At 42.1% G+C, this 14477-nt stretch overlaps 1 protein-coding gene across 1 annotated transcript in view; it reads left to right on the forward strand.

The window, feature by feature from the left end:
• slc25a21 (solute carrier family 25 member 21) overlaps positions 1-14477 on the forward strand; it is a 79604-nt gene that overhangs the window by 57618 nt on the left and 7509 nt on the right. Inside the window, exons 4-6 of the mRNA XM_076108458.1 lie at positions 6734-6817; positions 13222-13288; positions 14064-14123. Coding sequence (XP_075964573.1) covers positions 6734-6817; positions 13222-13288; positions 14064-14123 — 211 coding nt within the window. The remainder of the gene's footprint in view (positions 1-6733; positions 6818-13221; positions 13289-14063; positions 14124-14477) is intronic.

A 14477-nucleotide genomic window follows, 5' to 3' on the forward strand; every position in this document is an offset into this window, starting at 1 on the left:
CAGCCCACCAACCCCAAGAGTTACATCCATATTGAGTCATTCCTCACCTCATGATTTACATTAAATGCCAATGCAGGAAGCTGTGTGCCCTCTGTGACAACAGAAAGTAAGGGTGTGTCCGTTGGGGTGATGGGATGGACCTGTAGCACGTCCAACAATCATGCAGGTAAAAGTTCACATCCATCACAGAAAATTAATACACAGAAGTGGGTCACAATGTGTTTTTTGCCGATACACAGGAAATGAGTTAGTGACTGCTAGATATGAGGATACTGTTCAAGGCACATCCACTCCGGGAATTGTCCGCATCCTTTACAGCTTCAATGTAGCCTAAGCAGACATTATGACCATGTGACATTTTTTACGTAACAATTGGACATCCTGGTGGTCCCAGCATTATATGATGCATATGATGTAACTGCAACGTCATTTCTATTCACCTTTTTAGTGTCAACTATCTAATAAAAGCAAAATGCCAGAAAAATAAACTTTTAAAAGCTAACCCATTACTTTTAATGTTGTGACAGATGTTGCTGCAGTCAGAAATGGATGACTAAATCAGAGATTTCACTTTAGATAGCGGTGCACATAAAGAGCAGATGTGCATGTCAGTGTGTGTGTGTGTGTGTGTGTGTGTGTGTGTGTGTGTGTGTGTGTGTGTGTGTCGTACTGGCGCACCTGTAATCATTATCAGTGAAGGGGTTCACATTCCAGTATACTAATTACAGAGTGGAGGCATTTTGTGCTTTGATTTCTCTAGACCCTGACTGTGTTCTACGACCACAGTGTTGCCCCCCTGCTGCCCCATCGCTCTCTTTATTTTTGACTCTCAAAACTCATGCATGTGTCTCTATGTCCTTTATCCAGCCTTCATCACCCGTTTTCCAACCTCTTGCAGCTTTTTGCACTTCCGAGTCATTCGTAAAGGGCACTCTAAAACTAGGCAAAGAATTGTTGTCACTGGGGCGTTACTACTTCAACAGAATGTGACCAAGCTGCAGTGGATGCAGGCGTCACAGTTGCTTGGCAATCTCACATTGCACAACTCTGTGCTCAGTGGAACACCTCTGATCTTTCACCCATTCAAACTGTTGCTTTTTGGCCCACAGCCCACAATCTATATCACTTTTATTACTGCAGTTGTGATAATCTGTACTTGAAGTGTTGAACAGACACTAAAGGGCTCAGCTTTGTCGCTGAGCCAAACTAAATAATATGGGTACATATTCACACAGGTCGCGCTCTCGTCCTTGTTGGAGTTGCCCTCGCTCATCAAAATGTCTCTGTGGACAAATCCACAGCAAGACGTGGTGTCTCTGTTGTGTAAATATTCACAACGGCTGCAAGTGGCCATTGCACAGCACATGGGTTGTTTTCTTTTGCTTGCTTCCTCATTCTTTGAGTCTTTCATAATACCGTGGCTATATGTGGTTGCCGGTGTATTTTTTGAAGATGGTGGAAGAATGCGATTGGCTCCGTTGTACCACATTCCACAATTACTCATGTAATTGCAGAGGTTTGCTGGCATACACAGATTGCAAACACCAGGACAAGAATATTACAGCAAGCCTTCCACTTCTTCCATAATTCCACTCGACCTTTTGCCAGTTGTAAACTGGCTACTTGTGAAACAACCCGATTGTACACGTCTCTCAACTTCAACTCAAGATTTGCATCTCAAGTTGCTCATCAGACTGTAAACAATGAGCAGCGCACAAAAAAAGTCTTGGCCGGATAGCTGCTGCCTACACCAGAATCCCAGAAATACGGCCTTTCGCCCCAGAGGCTTATCCGTCGTCAGACTGATAGCCGATGGGTTCCGAAAATGATTTTTGCGTCGTTGCTTTCAAAGGTCTGCATCACTAACTGGAACCATAATACTTCATGGCACTCATGATGCACTTAAAATAACTGGATCTAAGGTACAAGATCCGGTTAGCGTCCAGTAAAAGTGACTATCTGAACTGGCCTTAAGTTTTCATTATGAGCTCTTCCTCAGTAATACCAGTTGACGACAGAGTAGTATAGTATTTGCCCGAAAAAAGTTGAATATGTCAGATAAACAATGAATGGGAAGCTAAAAGGAGAACGAATATAGGATAACAGCAGTGGTAGCCTTTCATTTAGAGACCTCTTTATCCGTCAATCGTTGGAAGATAGTTTCTCTACATTCTGCCCAACTGTCTGCCTTAACAGCTCCGGTCTAAATAAGTGTGACCAAACAAACATATAGAATAAAGAATATAACAAGGAGCTGGATTTAGTGAAGTACCGGTGACTCTCGGGTTTCTCTCTGGAAGCATGCAGGGCAGTTGTCTTCTGTCTGGAGCGCGCTGTGTTATAGCCAGTGGTTACCTGCTGTCAGGGAAGGCTCCAAAATCCTGCAGCCTCTCCTCACATCAAAGTGCCTGTTACTGTCGCTGGCCCGGACCAGTCTATCACCGGGTAGTCCTGACCTAGCTTGTCTGGCCTGCCGTCATCTGTCACGGCTTCTGTTTTTGTTTTTCAACCGTCTCCTACATTGAAATTGCGGAATACTTGCAGAACTTTGGATACACTATTTTTTGTATGTTACTTTTACTGTTATATCTGTTAAACTGTAATGTTATATACAGTATACATATAATTAAAACAATGCTCAAACATTAGCACCGTAATTTCAGTTAACGGCATTTGGCAGAGGTTAAGAGACCCCAGTTTAAACACCCAAGAAATCCTTTCTGTTATGCAGCCACTTACTGGATATGTCAGTAAAAGTACTCGTTTTTTCCATCTGCTCCACTGCATTAGCAGCTTTCTTAATTTGCTGCAGTCCTCTCTTAACATATAGAGTGATCTGTCAGTCAACCAGAAGTTTGTAATGCTGAAAACATCTGAGTCTTGGCCCTTCCTAGCCTGTCCTCACGCTGTTTTATGCAGCTCTTTTCCTGCTCTAACACACTAACACAGCCTGATCTCGGGTCACAGAGGTCACAGTATATGAGCAGACATCTGGACCGGCAAACTGGTCCCAACGTCACCATAGGGAATCAAGGGAGTCGGTTTTATCAGAGGGAGAAAGAATCCAGAGTGAAAGAGCAATGTCGCAGCACTTTCAACAGTCAAACTTTTTCTCCCTTATATCCACACCACAACCTGCTTCATAACGTGGGCTGTCCCAGGTTCAGTAGGTTTGTGGTGCTGGTGAAACCCAACCTGGCCTGGTCCAGATCAAGCTCTGGCAGCCTGCCGTGTCACAAGCGCCAAAGGTTTATCACTTCCCCTCTGCTCCCATCTTGCATCTTCTTCCCCTCAACTTTATTTTCCTATTCCTCTCTCCAAGGCGGGTCTGTCTTTATTGGCCTCCTCCTGCCATGCTCAAACACTTTGCCGTTAAACAGTTTTGCCATCGATTCCATATAGCAATATATGTTTTCCTCACTTGTTTAATTCCATGTTTTTGTGCAGGATGGAGGTCAGTTGAAATCAACATTAATACATCATATTTATTTGACGCTTTATTGTCCAAAGCAACTTGCATAAGTGCAAACCACACAGGAGCAAGAGCTGGATGTCATCACAATCTGGAGTGTACAAAAAAAAAATAGATAAATAAAAATAATAACCCTCAGTGCTCAGACATCAAGTGTCATACTCTTTGTTTTATGTTCTTTTTAGTCGTCAAGCACTTTTTACTCACTGACTGTCAGTCAGCACTGACAACCACTATGTGAGAACAAGCCGCCACTTCATCCAAAGGGGACCCTTTTTATTTATGGTTCCACTCTTTAACCCTGAAGCCCGATTGGATGGCTAAAGACACGAATGGCCACATTTGCCATGTTGGACCATTTAGGATAGGAAAAGTGCTCTTAACCTCATGTACCAATGCAATGGACTTCTACCATCTTTATGATCCTGCTCATTAAAATTAATTGTCTGGCTGTAAAAATAGATTCCCCCTTTATGTTGCCCTTTGGATTGTCTTATGCACTTCAGATCTAACATGTGAAATTGCTGAACTTTCAGCTGTTCCCTTTGGTGATTCACTTCTTCTTTTTCTTCAATCATATATTTTGTGTCTCTCCTTATATTATTTTTTTCGTCAAAGCACTTGGCATTCCTAGAGGGAAGGCATGAGTAGATCAAGGCTCTCACTGTGGCAACCAGTCCAAATACACAGCAACACACATAAATCATAATGTTCATACTTGGAGAAAATGGCACAATTTGAAATCTTACAGCATAATAGATGGCATAATATACTTACCTGTTGTAGGTTGGGTCATTACTTCTTTATATAGAGTGTTAGTTTATATGTCAATCTGTCTGAATAGCTATAAATATGATCAGCCTTATTAGATCTTACATTTTAAAGTGAGCAAGTCATCAAAATGTGCCACTGAGGGCATATTTTTAAAGAGATCTCCTAAATCTCCATGGCCGGCCCCTTTTAAAAGTAGACCCATCAAACCTCTGCCTTTTGATCAAACCCCCCTTCTCCTTTTCCAAAGCCATTTTTTTTTAACACCATCATTAATGAGCCTCACCTCAACATCTCGTCCTCTGTCGGGTGACAGCCCGTCTTGTTGGGCCCCCGTTCGAGCCCATTACCACTGGGGTCTGGGAGCGGACACGGCTTTGTAAGGCCCTCAAATGCCGCACTCCCGTCCATAAAAATACAAAGAATGGGGCTCTAGCCTGGTACTCGGCCCCCATTTACCTTTTTGACTTCTTTGTGGACGCCTAGAATTTGTACTTTTATGGGCAGTGGAGGTCAGGTGGACGAGGTCTTCAGGATTATTTACCCCAGAGTGCTTGTCTCGTTCACAGAAGCACCAACCTGCCCTCGCCCTCACCCTCACCTGGGCAGCTCTGGGCCTGTAAAGCACAAACGCAGAGAGAGTGGGATATGGGTAGGAGAAGAAAGGAGTACCCTTGATGAACTCACAGATCTCATCACCTCTGAGTAAACTGTATCTCCGCTACCTTTCACTGATGATTGAAGGGGTTGCTCTGAGCGATGTGTTTTAAGGAAGTTCCAGGGTTTTCTTTGGGTCTTCTGTCTGCAGCGTTTACGATCCGCATTGGCTGACTCCAAGGCCAAGGGACTCTGCCATAGAGGCCATCTTGTGCCCTTCTTCAGCCAACCAGTATATCTTCTTACTCACTGAGGCTTTATAAACAGAAACTAGAGCCTTTTGTCTGTACACATCCTCTAAAACAGAACATTCAAACTGGACAGACTGAAGATTTTAATCTTATTTTACACCGTTCGTTGCTGTGAAAAGCGACATTAGCAGCTTCCTAGCTGCTAATGCCAGGGCCCTGACAGTTCCCCTGCTGCCACAAGTTCTTCTGCTCCTCCCTATTATCTCCCACTCCCTTGGCCTTGCTGTTTGGTCCTTGGCTTTTATGGCAGGGTAGAAGAGGGCCATGAGGAAATGAGGTGACCCCGGGGTCACGAGTGGAGTCAGGGGGCTTGAACTGGACCACGTCCCTGCCAACCCCACACTCTCAGGGCCGGTTCGGGTCGAGGCAGGCAAAGCAAAGGAGGCCGGTGCAGACTGTGGACAGGATCCCTTCCATCCTTGACCCAAGCATCATGTGCCTTTAATTAAGCCAGATTTGAATATGTTTACAAGCCCAAGTAGTCTTAAATCTTACGGGTCCTTGGCCCCCCCCCCCCCCCCCCCCCCCCCCCCCCTCCTCCCTCTGTACCCTATATTCCACCATCGTCTCATACCTCAAGTCCTTCTTTTTCTTCTTCTTTTTAATATGGTGTCAGACATCTATTTATTATGCTGTTTTAACTAGTTTTTAGGAACGGGTTACAAGCTATTTGGGAATCCACCAAATAGGATTCGAGGGACACCCCCTCTAAGATGTTAATCTGTTAGCGATATGAAAGGCCGCTCACCCCACTAAAGTCCCCCTCCACTGGAACCTGGGGACCCTTTATGGCCCCATCAGGCACTCGCATGGACGACTTACTGCTGACCTTGTGACCTGGCAGTTGAAGCCATATGAAGAGGGAATCTTTCTCGTCCCACTCCCTCCTGCTCTCTTCTTTTCTACTTCTGTTACTACCTAAGAATCTGTGATGTTACTTCACTATTTGCGGGAAAATGATTCCCTTCCAAATAATTCCTTGAGTTATCACCGATCACATTCTGAAACATGCTTTAGTTTATTGTGTTTTGTTAATCACTCAAATTATTGGGTCTAATATCACTGCGTAATATCATCAGACCATTGAGTTCAACATGTTGTTTTGTTGGCGTTTGGTTGTCTCAACCATGTGGCAGGATATAATGAGATCTCTTCTTATCCTCTCAATACCTTAAAACTCTTCATCTCCAACAGGCACCGTTTATATTCATTCTTTCACCCCCAACTGGTCTCTCATGTAAAAGATTTACACACCGCTCACCAGCATTTATTAGGGAGGTACCAGCATGTTTGCTATACAAGAAAAGGTCCTTCGACTGGCTCCATCATATTAAAAATTTACACGTAACTAAAGAGCTGTTACAATTGGCTTACTAGCATGTTAGTAGTTGAAAAGCTTGCTGCAAAAGGCCTGGTCCTGGGGAGTTGGGTGGCTAATTGGATCGGTTGGGTTAAATAAATGTTTGAGTTCTCCCCTGTGCTGGGAGGACTCGGTGGTAGGAGCCTCTCATCTTAGCAGAGCGGGAAAACACGGGGGATGAAAGGGAGTGTGGAAGCTTTAATGAAATCTTTGTCATTGCAGGTTCCAGATCCAAAGGGGAACCAGTGACCCCAACAGCTACAAGAGCCTCGGTGATTGCTTCCGGACCATCTTCCGCAATGAGGGGTAGGTTATCCTCAACAGGCCTTTCCAACTACAAAAAGGTCACTAGTTGGTCAAACAGTTTCTTCAGAGCACCAATGGAGTCAGACTTCCTGCTTTCACGAACGCAGGGAAGGAGCAATTTCTCCGTCTTCACTCAGGTGGTTTAGTGATAAGGTGGCTTTAATTTGATGTATTAATTCAATGCAAATCAACATACTTTATCTGTCAAGGGGCAATTTACATTTGCAAACACAAAATAATTGAGATACACAAGTAGCCAATCCGTAACTGTCTGACAGTGTCCAACACAACAAAGGCTCATCATGTAAAAATGTTCATAAGCATATATAAATGGACTGATTTAACCAGAAGTGCTGTTGTTGTAGCTTCCATATGAGAGTATATTCAGCCTCTATGTCTTCAAAAATAAACTGCAGAGGAAAATATTGTAATACATTTGTAGTGAAATATAATATTATAATAATGGAAATATAATAGGAAGTCATGCTGATTTATTCAAATGTCACGAACGAGTATGTTGGCATTAAGATGGTCTAGTGGCTGGAAAGCTGAAAGTGTTACAGGTTTCCCAGCTAACTAAAGACAGTCGTCCTGCTGTGCTCCCTCCTCCTCTGCCTGCCCTGTGACAGCACTGTGAGACAGTGCAGGTGCAGGGGAAAGTCTTTGCCACTCGCTCTGTTTACGGCGAGTCGACAGCTTTACAGCGGATATAAAGTTGATCTGCTGCGAGGTGTGAGTGAGCGCAAGGTGAGAGGCCGGCTAGTGACAGTTGGAAATCTTACCCTGGCTGCAGTTCAACAGACACAGCTATCCTGCTACAGTAGCTGGGTCCTCTTCACTCTATACACACACACACACACACACACACACACACACTCTCACATCGTGAAAGTTAATGCCATTGTGGCTGCATGCCTTTTGGGTGTGTCTTCTGGGATTAGGATTGCATGAAATTTATCTGACGCAACAAAATGGTTGTCAAATTACACTGCATCGACATCATCAACTGTGACCGATATTTCCACTGTAGACTGATTCGACAAAGTTGTGTGTGTCAGACAGTCCCTACAGACAGAAGATCCACTTTCTTGTCGACCAATTATCACTAACAGTATATTTTTGCTGAGGCTGTAATGACTCCCCAGTAGCACATTGTGGATTACCTCCAGGCCAAACCACTTAGTTATAATTTATACAAATAGCGCTAGGCCCCACTGTTTTGAATTATTATTAAAAATAAACATTTCCCGTCAGCTCCTGGCAGGACGGGGCTAACACCAGGCCTCGCTCTCTCTCTCTCTGAGGTGATGAGAGAGGAAACCTGAGCGCTCTGCTCCAGCGCTGTGATTTAACTGAAGAAAGACATGGAAATGTGCACGTGTGACACCATCTTTTAAAGACGGTTTGAAGCCTGAACACAATCGACTTTAGTTTTTATACAGAATACATTTTGAACGCTTGTAGTTAAGAAATCAGCGTTATAGTGGAGATTATTTAAAAAGTCATTATAAATTACGTTGTTATTTTATCTGGAAAAGCAAGCATGAAATCCTGTAGCTGTGCTCATAAGTGTGTGACAGTGTGAACTATGCTCACCAGCTCTTGGTTGGTGTATTGCCTTACAGACCGCGCTCCTTTTTCTGTTGCATGTGGGTGCAGCAGCCATGAGCATGTGTTAAGTGTTTCCGTCTGGAGGGAAACAAAAAGTCTCTATTCTCGAGCATTCTTTACCAGTGTGGTATCCAGAGAGTGGGTCGGGACCCAAAGCACGGCCACGGGAATATTGAAAGGGTCCTTGCATTAAAGCAGAGCGCGTTGGACAGTAGATCAGTGACTGATGCCTGGAACTGACAGTGCAGGGTTGAGCAGGGCGGTTGATTCCAGCTGGGACCACTCATGCAAAAAATATAGACTTTCGAGAAAGAGGTGCAGATAAAGGTGTCCATCAGATTATATATGTTTAGCTACGGAGTCGATTTTTCAGCTCATTTCTTATATGGATTAAAAATGATACAGCGTGTTAATTGGGGAGTTTAAGAGGTGCTGGTAGTTCGTTACCTCTGGACAGAACCATGCTAGCTGTTTCCATCTGTTTCCAGTCTTTATGCTAAGCTAACCAGGTGTCAGTCTTATCTAGCGTACAGACATGAGTGCAAGAAAACTAATTAGCGTATTTTACAAAATTCCAAACTATTATTTTTACAATATGTTCTCACTATAAAAATTTTAAAACAAGAGCTTATTTGTCCAAGTGAAATTCTAAACCATTGATTTACTTTAGTGCAAAGTTACACTTAACTCATTTAGGCAAAAGGAAGCATTTTAAAATGTCATTACTCACAATTTAGTCTGATGGATTGCGTCAAATTCACCAATTCACAAAATATAGTAGATGGAACATTTGATCACCAAAGCAAGAAATGTAAGTTCATCATTTCATAGCAGGAAAGAAATCTTCCAAAAATGCAACCCCCCTGTCCATAAATAGCACATTTATTTATATATACTGTATATATATTTGTAACTTTTCTGTGCTCACTTCAGATGAGAATTCATAATTATTTTTGTATTCATTTTTAAGTTTTGTGCCTTTTATCTTGTGAACCCTCATCACTGCTAATTCTGCTGTATTGTTGTTAGTGACAATGTCAAGGAAAATATTTGCAGATGAAGCATGCCGGTTGTTTACGTGTTAAAATGTTTCCTGGAGCGGCTCATATTTCCCCACGGCGGTGGTGTGAAAATGAATAAGTCTGCTGATGGAAACGATCTGTTTCCTTTATGCATTTACACATTTCAGCTGTTAAGAAGTCAGAACTTTTATCTGACGGATGTTATTGGTCAGTTTATTTAATCGGTCCGGGATGTACTACGCTCCTCTCCAAACTGATGGAGGCTGTTAAAAAAGGAAAGGTTTATGAAAATGAAAGACAAATCATACACACACACACACACACACAAATATCCCCCCCCCCCTCCCTCTTCCCTCGTTCTGTGTCAGGAGGCCATTTGTTTAGGAAAGCCAAAAAGGGACTTTGTGTGTACTTTACATTGGAAATCAAATGAGGATTCAAATGATGGCCACTCACTAGAGGCCATATTTGTTCTGTAACAAATTTCACTCCTCCTTTATCACCTGGTGGCTCCCCAACCTGACCACACCCGGGAAATCTGTGGCCACCATTTGCATGGACAAAGAGAGCAGAGGAAAGGGTCTTCCGTCTGACTGAAATAACGTGTTTACACAAACAATACAAAGGATTAATTCTCTGATCCTCTTCTGATCCTCTTCTGATCCTCTTCTGATCCTCTTCTTTATCCTTAATCCCTCACTCCAACGTTGCATGATTTACCAGAACCAGTACCAAGTGTGCAACTTCAGGTGTTGGCTCTGTCACTATCATTATTTTGATAATTGGTTGCGGTTCACTGCTGTTTTTGGAAGGCGGCGTCGCTGCTGTGTGTATTCTTCTTGGGAATATTCGGTTCCAAGGTGTGCCAGCAGTAAAAATATTTACACGTGGACCCAATCAACCAAAATCATCTACAGTATGTTGACTTATAGAGAATGTTGCCAAAACAGAGCTGGTGCCGCCTGTTCACAAGATACAGTCGGTCATGCCACGTTGTCCTCTTTGTCCACAGAGCTGTGTTCAGTATCAATATGATCTCTCTCTCTCTCTCTCTCGCTCTCTCTCTCTCTCTCTCTCTCTTCCTGTAACCGGCAAGCAGCTAAGTGGAAAGTTGTGCATTGTTTGCCATTCTGCGTTTGATGACTTAAAGGATGAGGCTGGTGATATTCTGTATTTTTGTTCTTTTCAACACTTCTCATAAAAAGACCTAACAAATGCATATTAAGAAAAGCTCATCTATACATATAATATATATAAACATACAAACACATTTATAGGTAAGAACCTCACAGCTCATAAGAATAACCGGTAGCTGTCATACCTTCTATATGGCTAGAATTGAATAGAAGGGCCTCTATATTTAAAATAAGATGTTTTTAAAACTTATTGGAACAGGAATTTACTATATCAAGCTCATCGATAATGACAGAGGAAGGGAACAAAATCAACATCTGGAGTCAACCAAGTACACACAAATAATATCATGTTTAGAAAAAGACCACGATGCCACTCACAGTGAGTAGCCCAGCTCACCACAGACAAAGCATTCATTTCAACCCACATCACAATACTGAGTCCAAAATCATCCTAATGATCTGATCACGTCCATGGAACGTCTTATGTTTCCCTTTACATATAGTCATCGCAGCAATGGTCCGATACGGAACGTTTGTATCAGTTCCAAAATGTACGGAGACGATGTTGTGATTGGTCTTGTTTACATATTTATACCGGTTTTACGGCTAACTCCTTAAAACAACATCTAGGATTGTGAAAAGTAGTTTGCTGTTGCCAGCGACAGTTTGTTAACCAACAGCTATTGACTCAGTAGTATCGGATGCTGCAGGTGTGCTGCGTTTAAGAACTAGGGCCTTAGCCAAGTTATTGTTGCCAAATATCATGGATAGGTGGGGTTTGAGAAAGAAGGTTTTGTATCGTTTTATTTGATTGACATCTTGTCGAACAGCATCTGCCTGGCCCCGTCAGTGTGAACTAAAGCAGGTGAACTGTTGCACCTATGTTTTCACTCAATTCAGGAGTGGGGGGAAAAGCACATGTATGCACTTCTGAATGTATACGAAACATGCTTTGTGCTCTCTTTGCAAAACAGAAAACATACTATCTTCTTACACGTAAACGTGAAAGACTGGTAACACTGGAAACCTCCAGTGTTGTGTTCATCAATATCAACCAAGAGCTTTTTAGAAAGGGGAAATCATAACCTCCTCTCATTATATTCACATGATTTACCCACAAGAATGAAAATACTTGATATTTGAAAAAATAGAAAATGTAGGTTTAAATACTGCAGTTTTAGAGTGAAACATCTTTTTTTTTTGATGTATTGTATAGTTTAACTCTAGAGAAATTCATTTGTGTACATTTCAGAGACATCCAATTGCATTTCTGTCTGTTTTAACAAGTGTGTAACAATCTAACCAGTCTGACCATTTACTGTACTGTAAATATACTCCATGAAATGGACTGCTTACCAAATACGGTCTGTGTAAAATGTAGGCATACATCTCCATATACATAACTCACTGTATCATTTTATTTTTTTTCCTGCCTCCAAGTACGCTTTAAATCACGGCTGGACGTATGCTTGAGTAAAGGCAAACTACCCAATTGAGTCAAATTATACAGCTACCGTCTTTTGAAACATCCAGTATATCAAAGGCTGAAAGAAACTCTTAAATCATTTCCTCCGCAGATTCCTGGGGAACTTGTAGCCAGAGTTTGTGGTTTGAAAATATATCTTGGGTAGTTATGTTGCCAAATGGCAGCAATATACTTTCTGTTGCCATTTTCTGAGCTCGGTATTAGTCCTGCTGTCTGTATTCAGCATTGTCAGAGATTTGAGCATCATAGACTACAAGAAGGCGGGATTTTTCACAGAGCTGTTGTGTTAGACTCCATTCATCAAGGATCCCTTAATAAATAGACAACAGAGCGTCTCTGCAAAGATATACGGTTTTGTCATTTGGCTGAAGTGACCATTTAATGCACTATTGTAGCAGATGATAACATTGCGTGGTAATTAGGTGTGAATTAACTTGAAAGACTCGGCGATGATGTAAACATCACAAAAATGGATGGTGACTTGATATTCACTCTTTATATGTGCGTCGCTTTGGACAAAAGTGACGAACAAATCTACTGAAATGGTGGATTTCAAATGTTCTAATTGATTTTAACATCCTACAGATATGAATGGAAACCAACGGCTGCCTTGAATGACAAAACGAATACGGCCAGAGATCTGAAACATAGCAAACGCATCGTTAGCCCCAATGTGAAGTAAACTGCACATTTGTAGTAAATGGGATAACGCATGCAAAACAACTGGAATGTTTGCAAAAGGCCTACTTTCTAAATGATATCACTACTTTACAACAACACACAACAATTTTCATTATCAATTATCTGTTCATTCTCTTGATTGATTATCTTCAAATGGCTTGTATTGTCCAACTAACAGTCCAAAGCTTCTAAATATTAGGTTTACTATCACATTTGACAAAGAAAAGCAGTAAATCTTCACTGAGAAGCTAGAACTTGGTCAAGTTTTGCAATGTTGCTTTAAAAAACGACTTGGGTGATGAATCAATTATCAAAGTATTCGCTGATTAAATTTCTGTCGATCAACTCGGCGATTAATTGTTTCAGCTCTTGACTACATCCTGGTGGAACTTGACAAGTCATAAAGGTTATACAACAGCAACCGTCATCATAACATAACAGTAATGTGTTTATTTTCTCTCTCTACAGACTCTTGGGCTTCTACAAAGGGATCCTTCCTCCGATTGTGGCGGAGACCCCAAAGAGAGCAGTCAAGGTGGGAAAAGGATGCTCGTGTTGATTCATAGAAACCCGCAGAGCTTCTTGCGCTATGATGCAATGCTCCGGCTCCTGTTTAACCGTAAACTGCTGTCTGAAAACACTCCAACCGCAGTTGTTCTCAGGTGACACATGAAGTCCTCTGCCATATGTGCCTCAGCCACTCCCTTTTGTACTATTGGCCTACTAAATATTGACTTACAACCATTTATATCAAGCCTTCCCCTGAGCCTCCATCTTTTCATATGTGCTTAAGGAAGGCTTACAACGTATAATTGGGGTGACACAAAGAGGGCTTAATGCCTGGCATGGAGCTGCTCTGTAATGAGATACTGGAGACGAGGATGTGTGAACTTTAAAAAATAAACGCTCACACTGAGAAGATGGGGTAATCGCTCACACACCGAACAAAGATGGTGAGCAATGTCTGGAGCGAAGAATTTAAGCAAATTAAAGCGATTCAAACGCCTCTGCTGCCGTTTTGCCCTTTGCTCGGATAAACAGATCAGTGGTGTCTCCTTTTCAGAATGTTCATTAGACCTTTCTCTTTCCACAGAGACTGTGCTCTAAGATTCACAGTATACTGCTTCATGTTCCTGCGCCAGTTTAGTCGATACAATGCTCACACGAGTTCCCCTTTCCTCCCGAGTGTTATTAAAGTCGCTGCTTTTAATCGCGTGTGTATACGTGGGTGTGTATGTGTGCTCAGATGTCAGTTTAAGAATGTAGTGTGACTTCCTGACGGTTTGTCTATCCTGATCCTCCCTTTGCAGTTCTTCACTTTTGAGCAATACAAGAAGTTGCTGACTTTGACCCCTTTGTCTCCTGGTTTGGTGAGTCTTTACACACGGAGACACCTGAATACACTCTCACCTGAAAAATCAACAGGATCAGAAAGAGCGTTACACCCAGTGTCAAAAATCCAACATTCCCACTCACCTGCCAAATGCTGGTGAAATAAAGATAAATGCCAAGAATAATTTAATGTTAATTTTCCTGTCAATGCAGAGTAGTGAGTGAACGTACTGTTTTCAGTACCGTGTCATGTAAAAGTACAGGTAATGCATGAGTACACCTGGAGAATTTAGTTAACTTTTTACATTCATGTCTTTACCTGCTGAGCAGAACCCTAACATGCTGTTTCTGCTGTTGCTATTTTTAAAAAAGACATTCCCTTTGTTTTGTTG

The sequence above is a fragment of the Anarhichas minor genome, unplaced genomic scaffold (assembly GCF_050575085.1).
Source record: "Anarhichas minor isolate MPS153535 unplaced genomic scaffold, ASM5057508v1 ptg000040l, whole genome shotgun sequence".
Taxonomy (NCBI): Eukaryota; Metazoa; Chordata; class Actinopteri; order Perciformes; family Anarhichadidae; genus Anarhichas; species Anarhichas minor.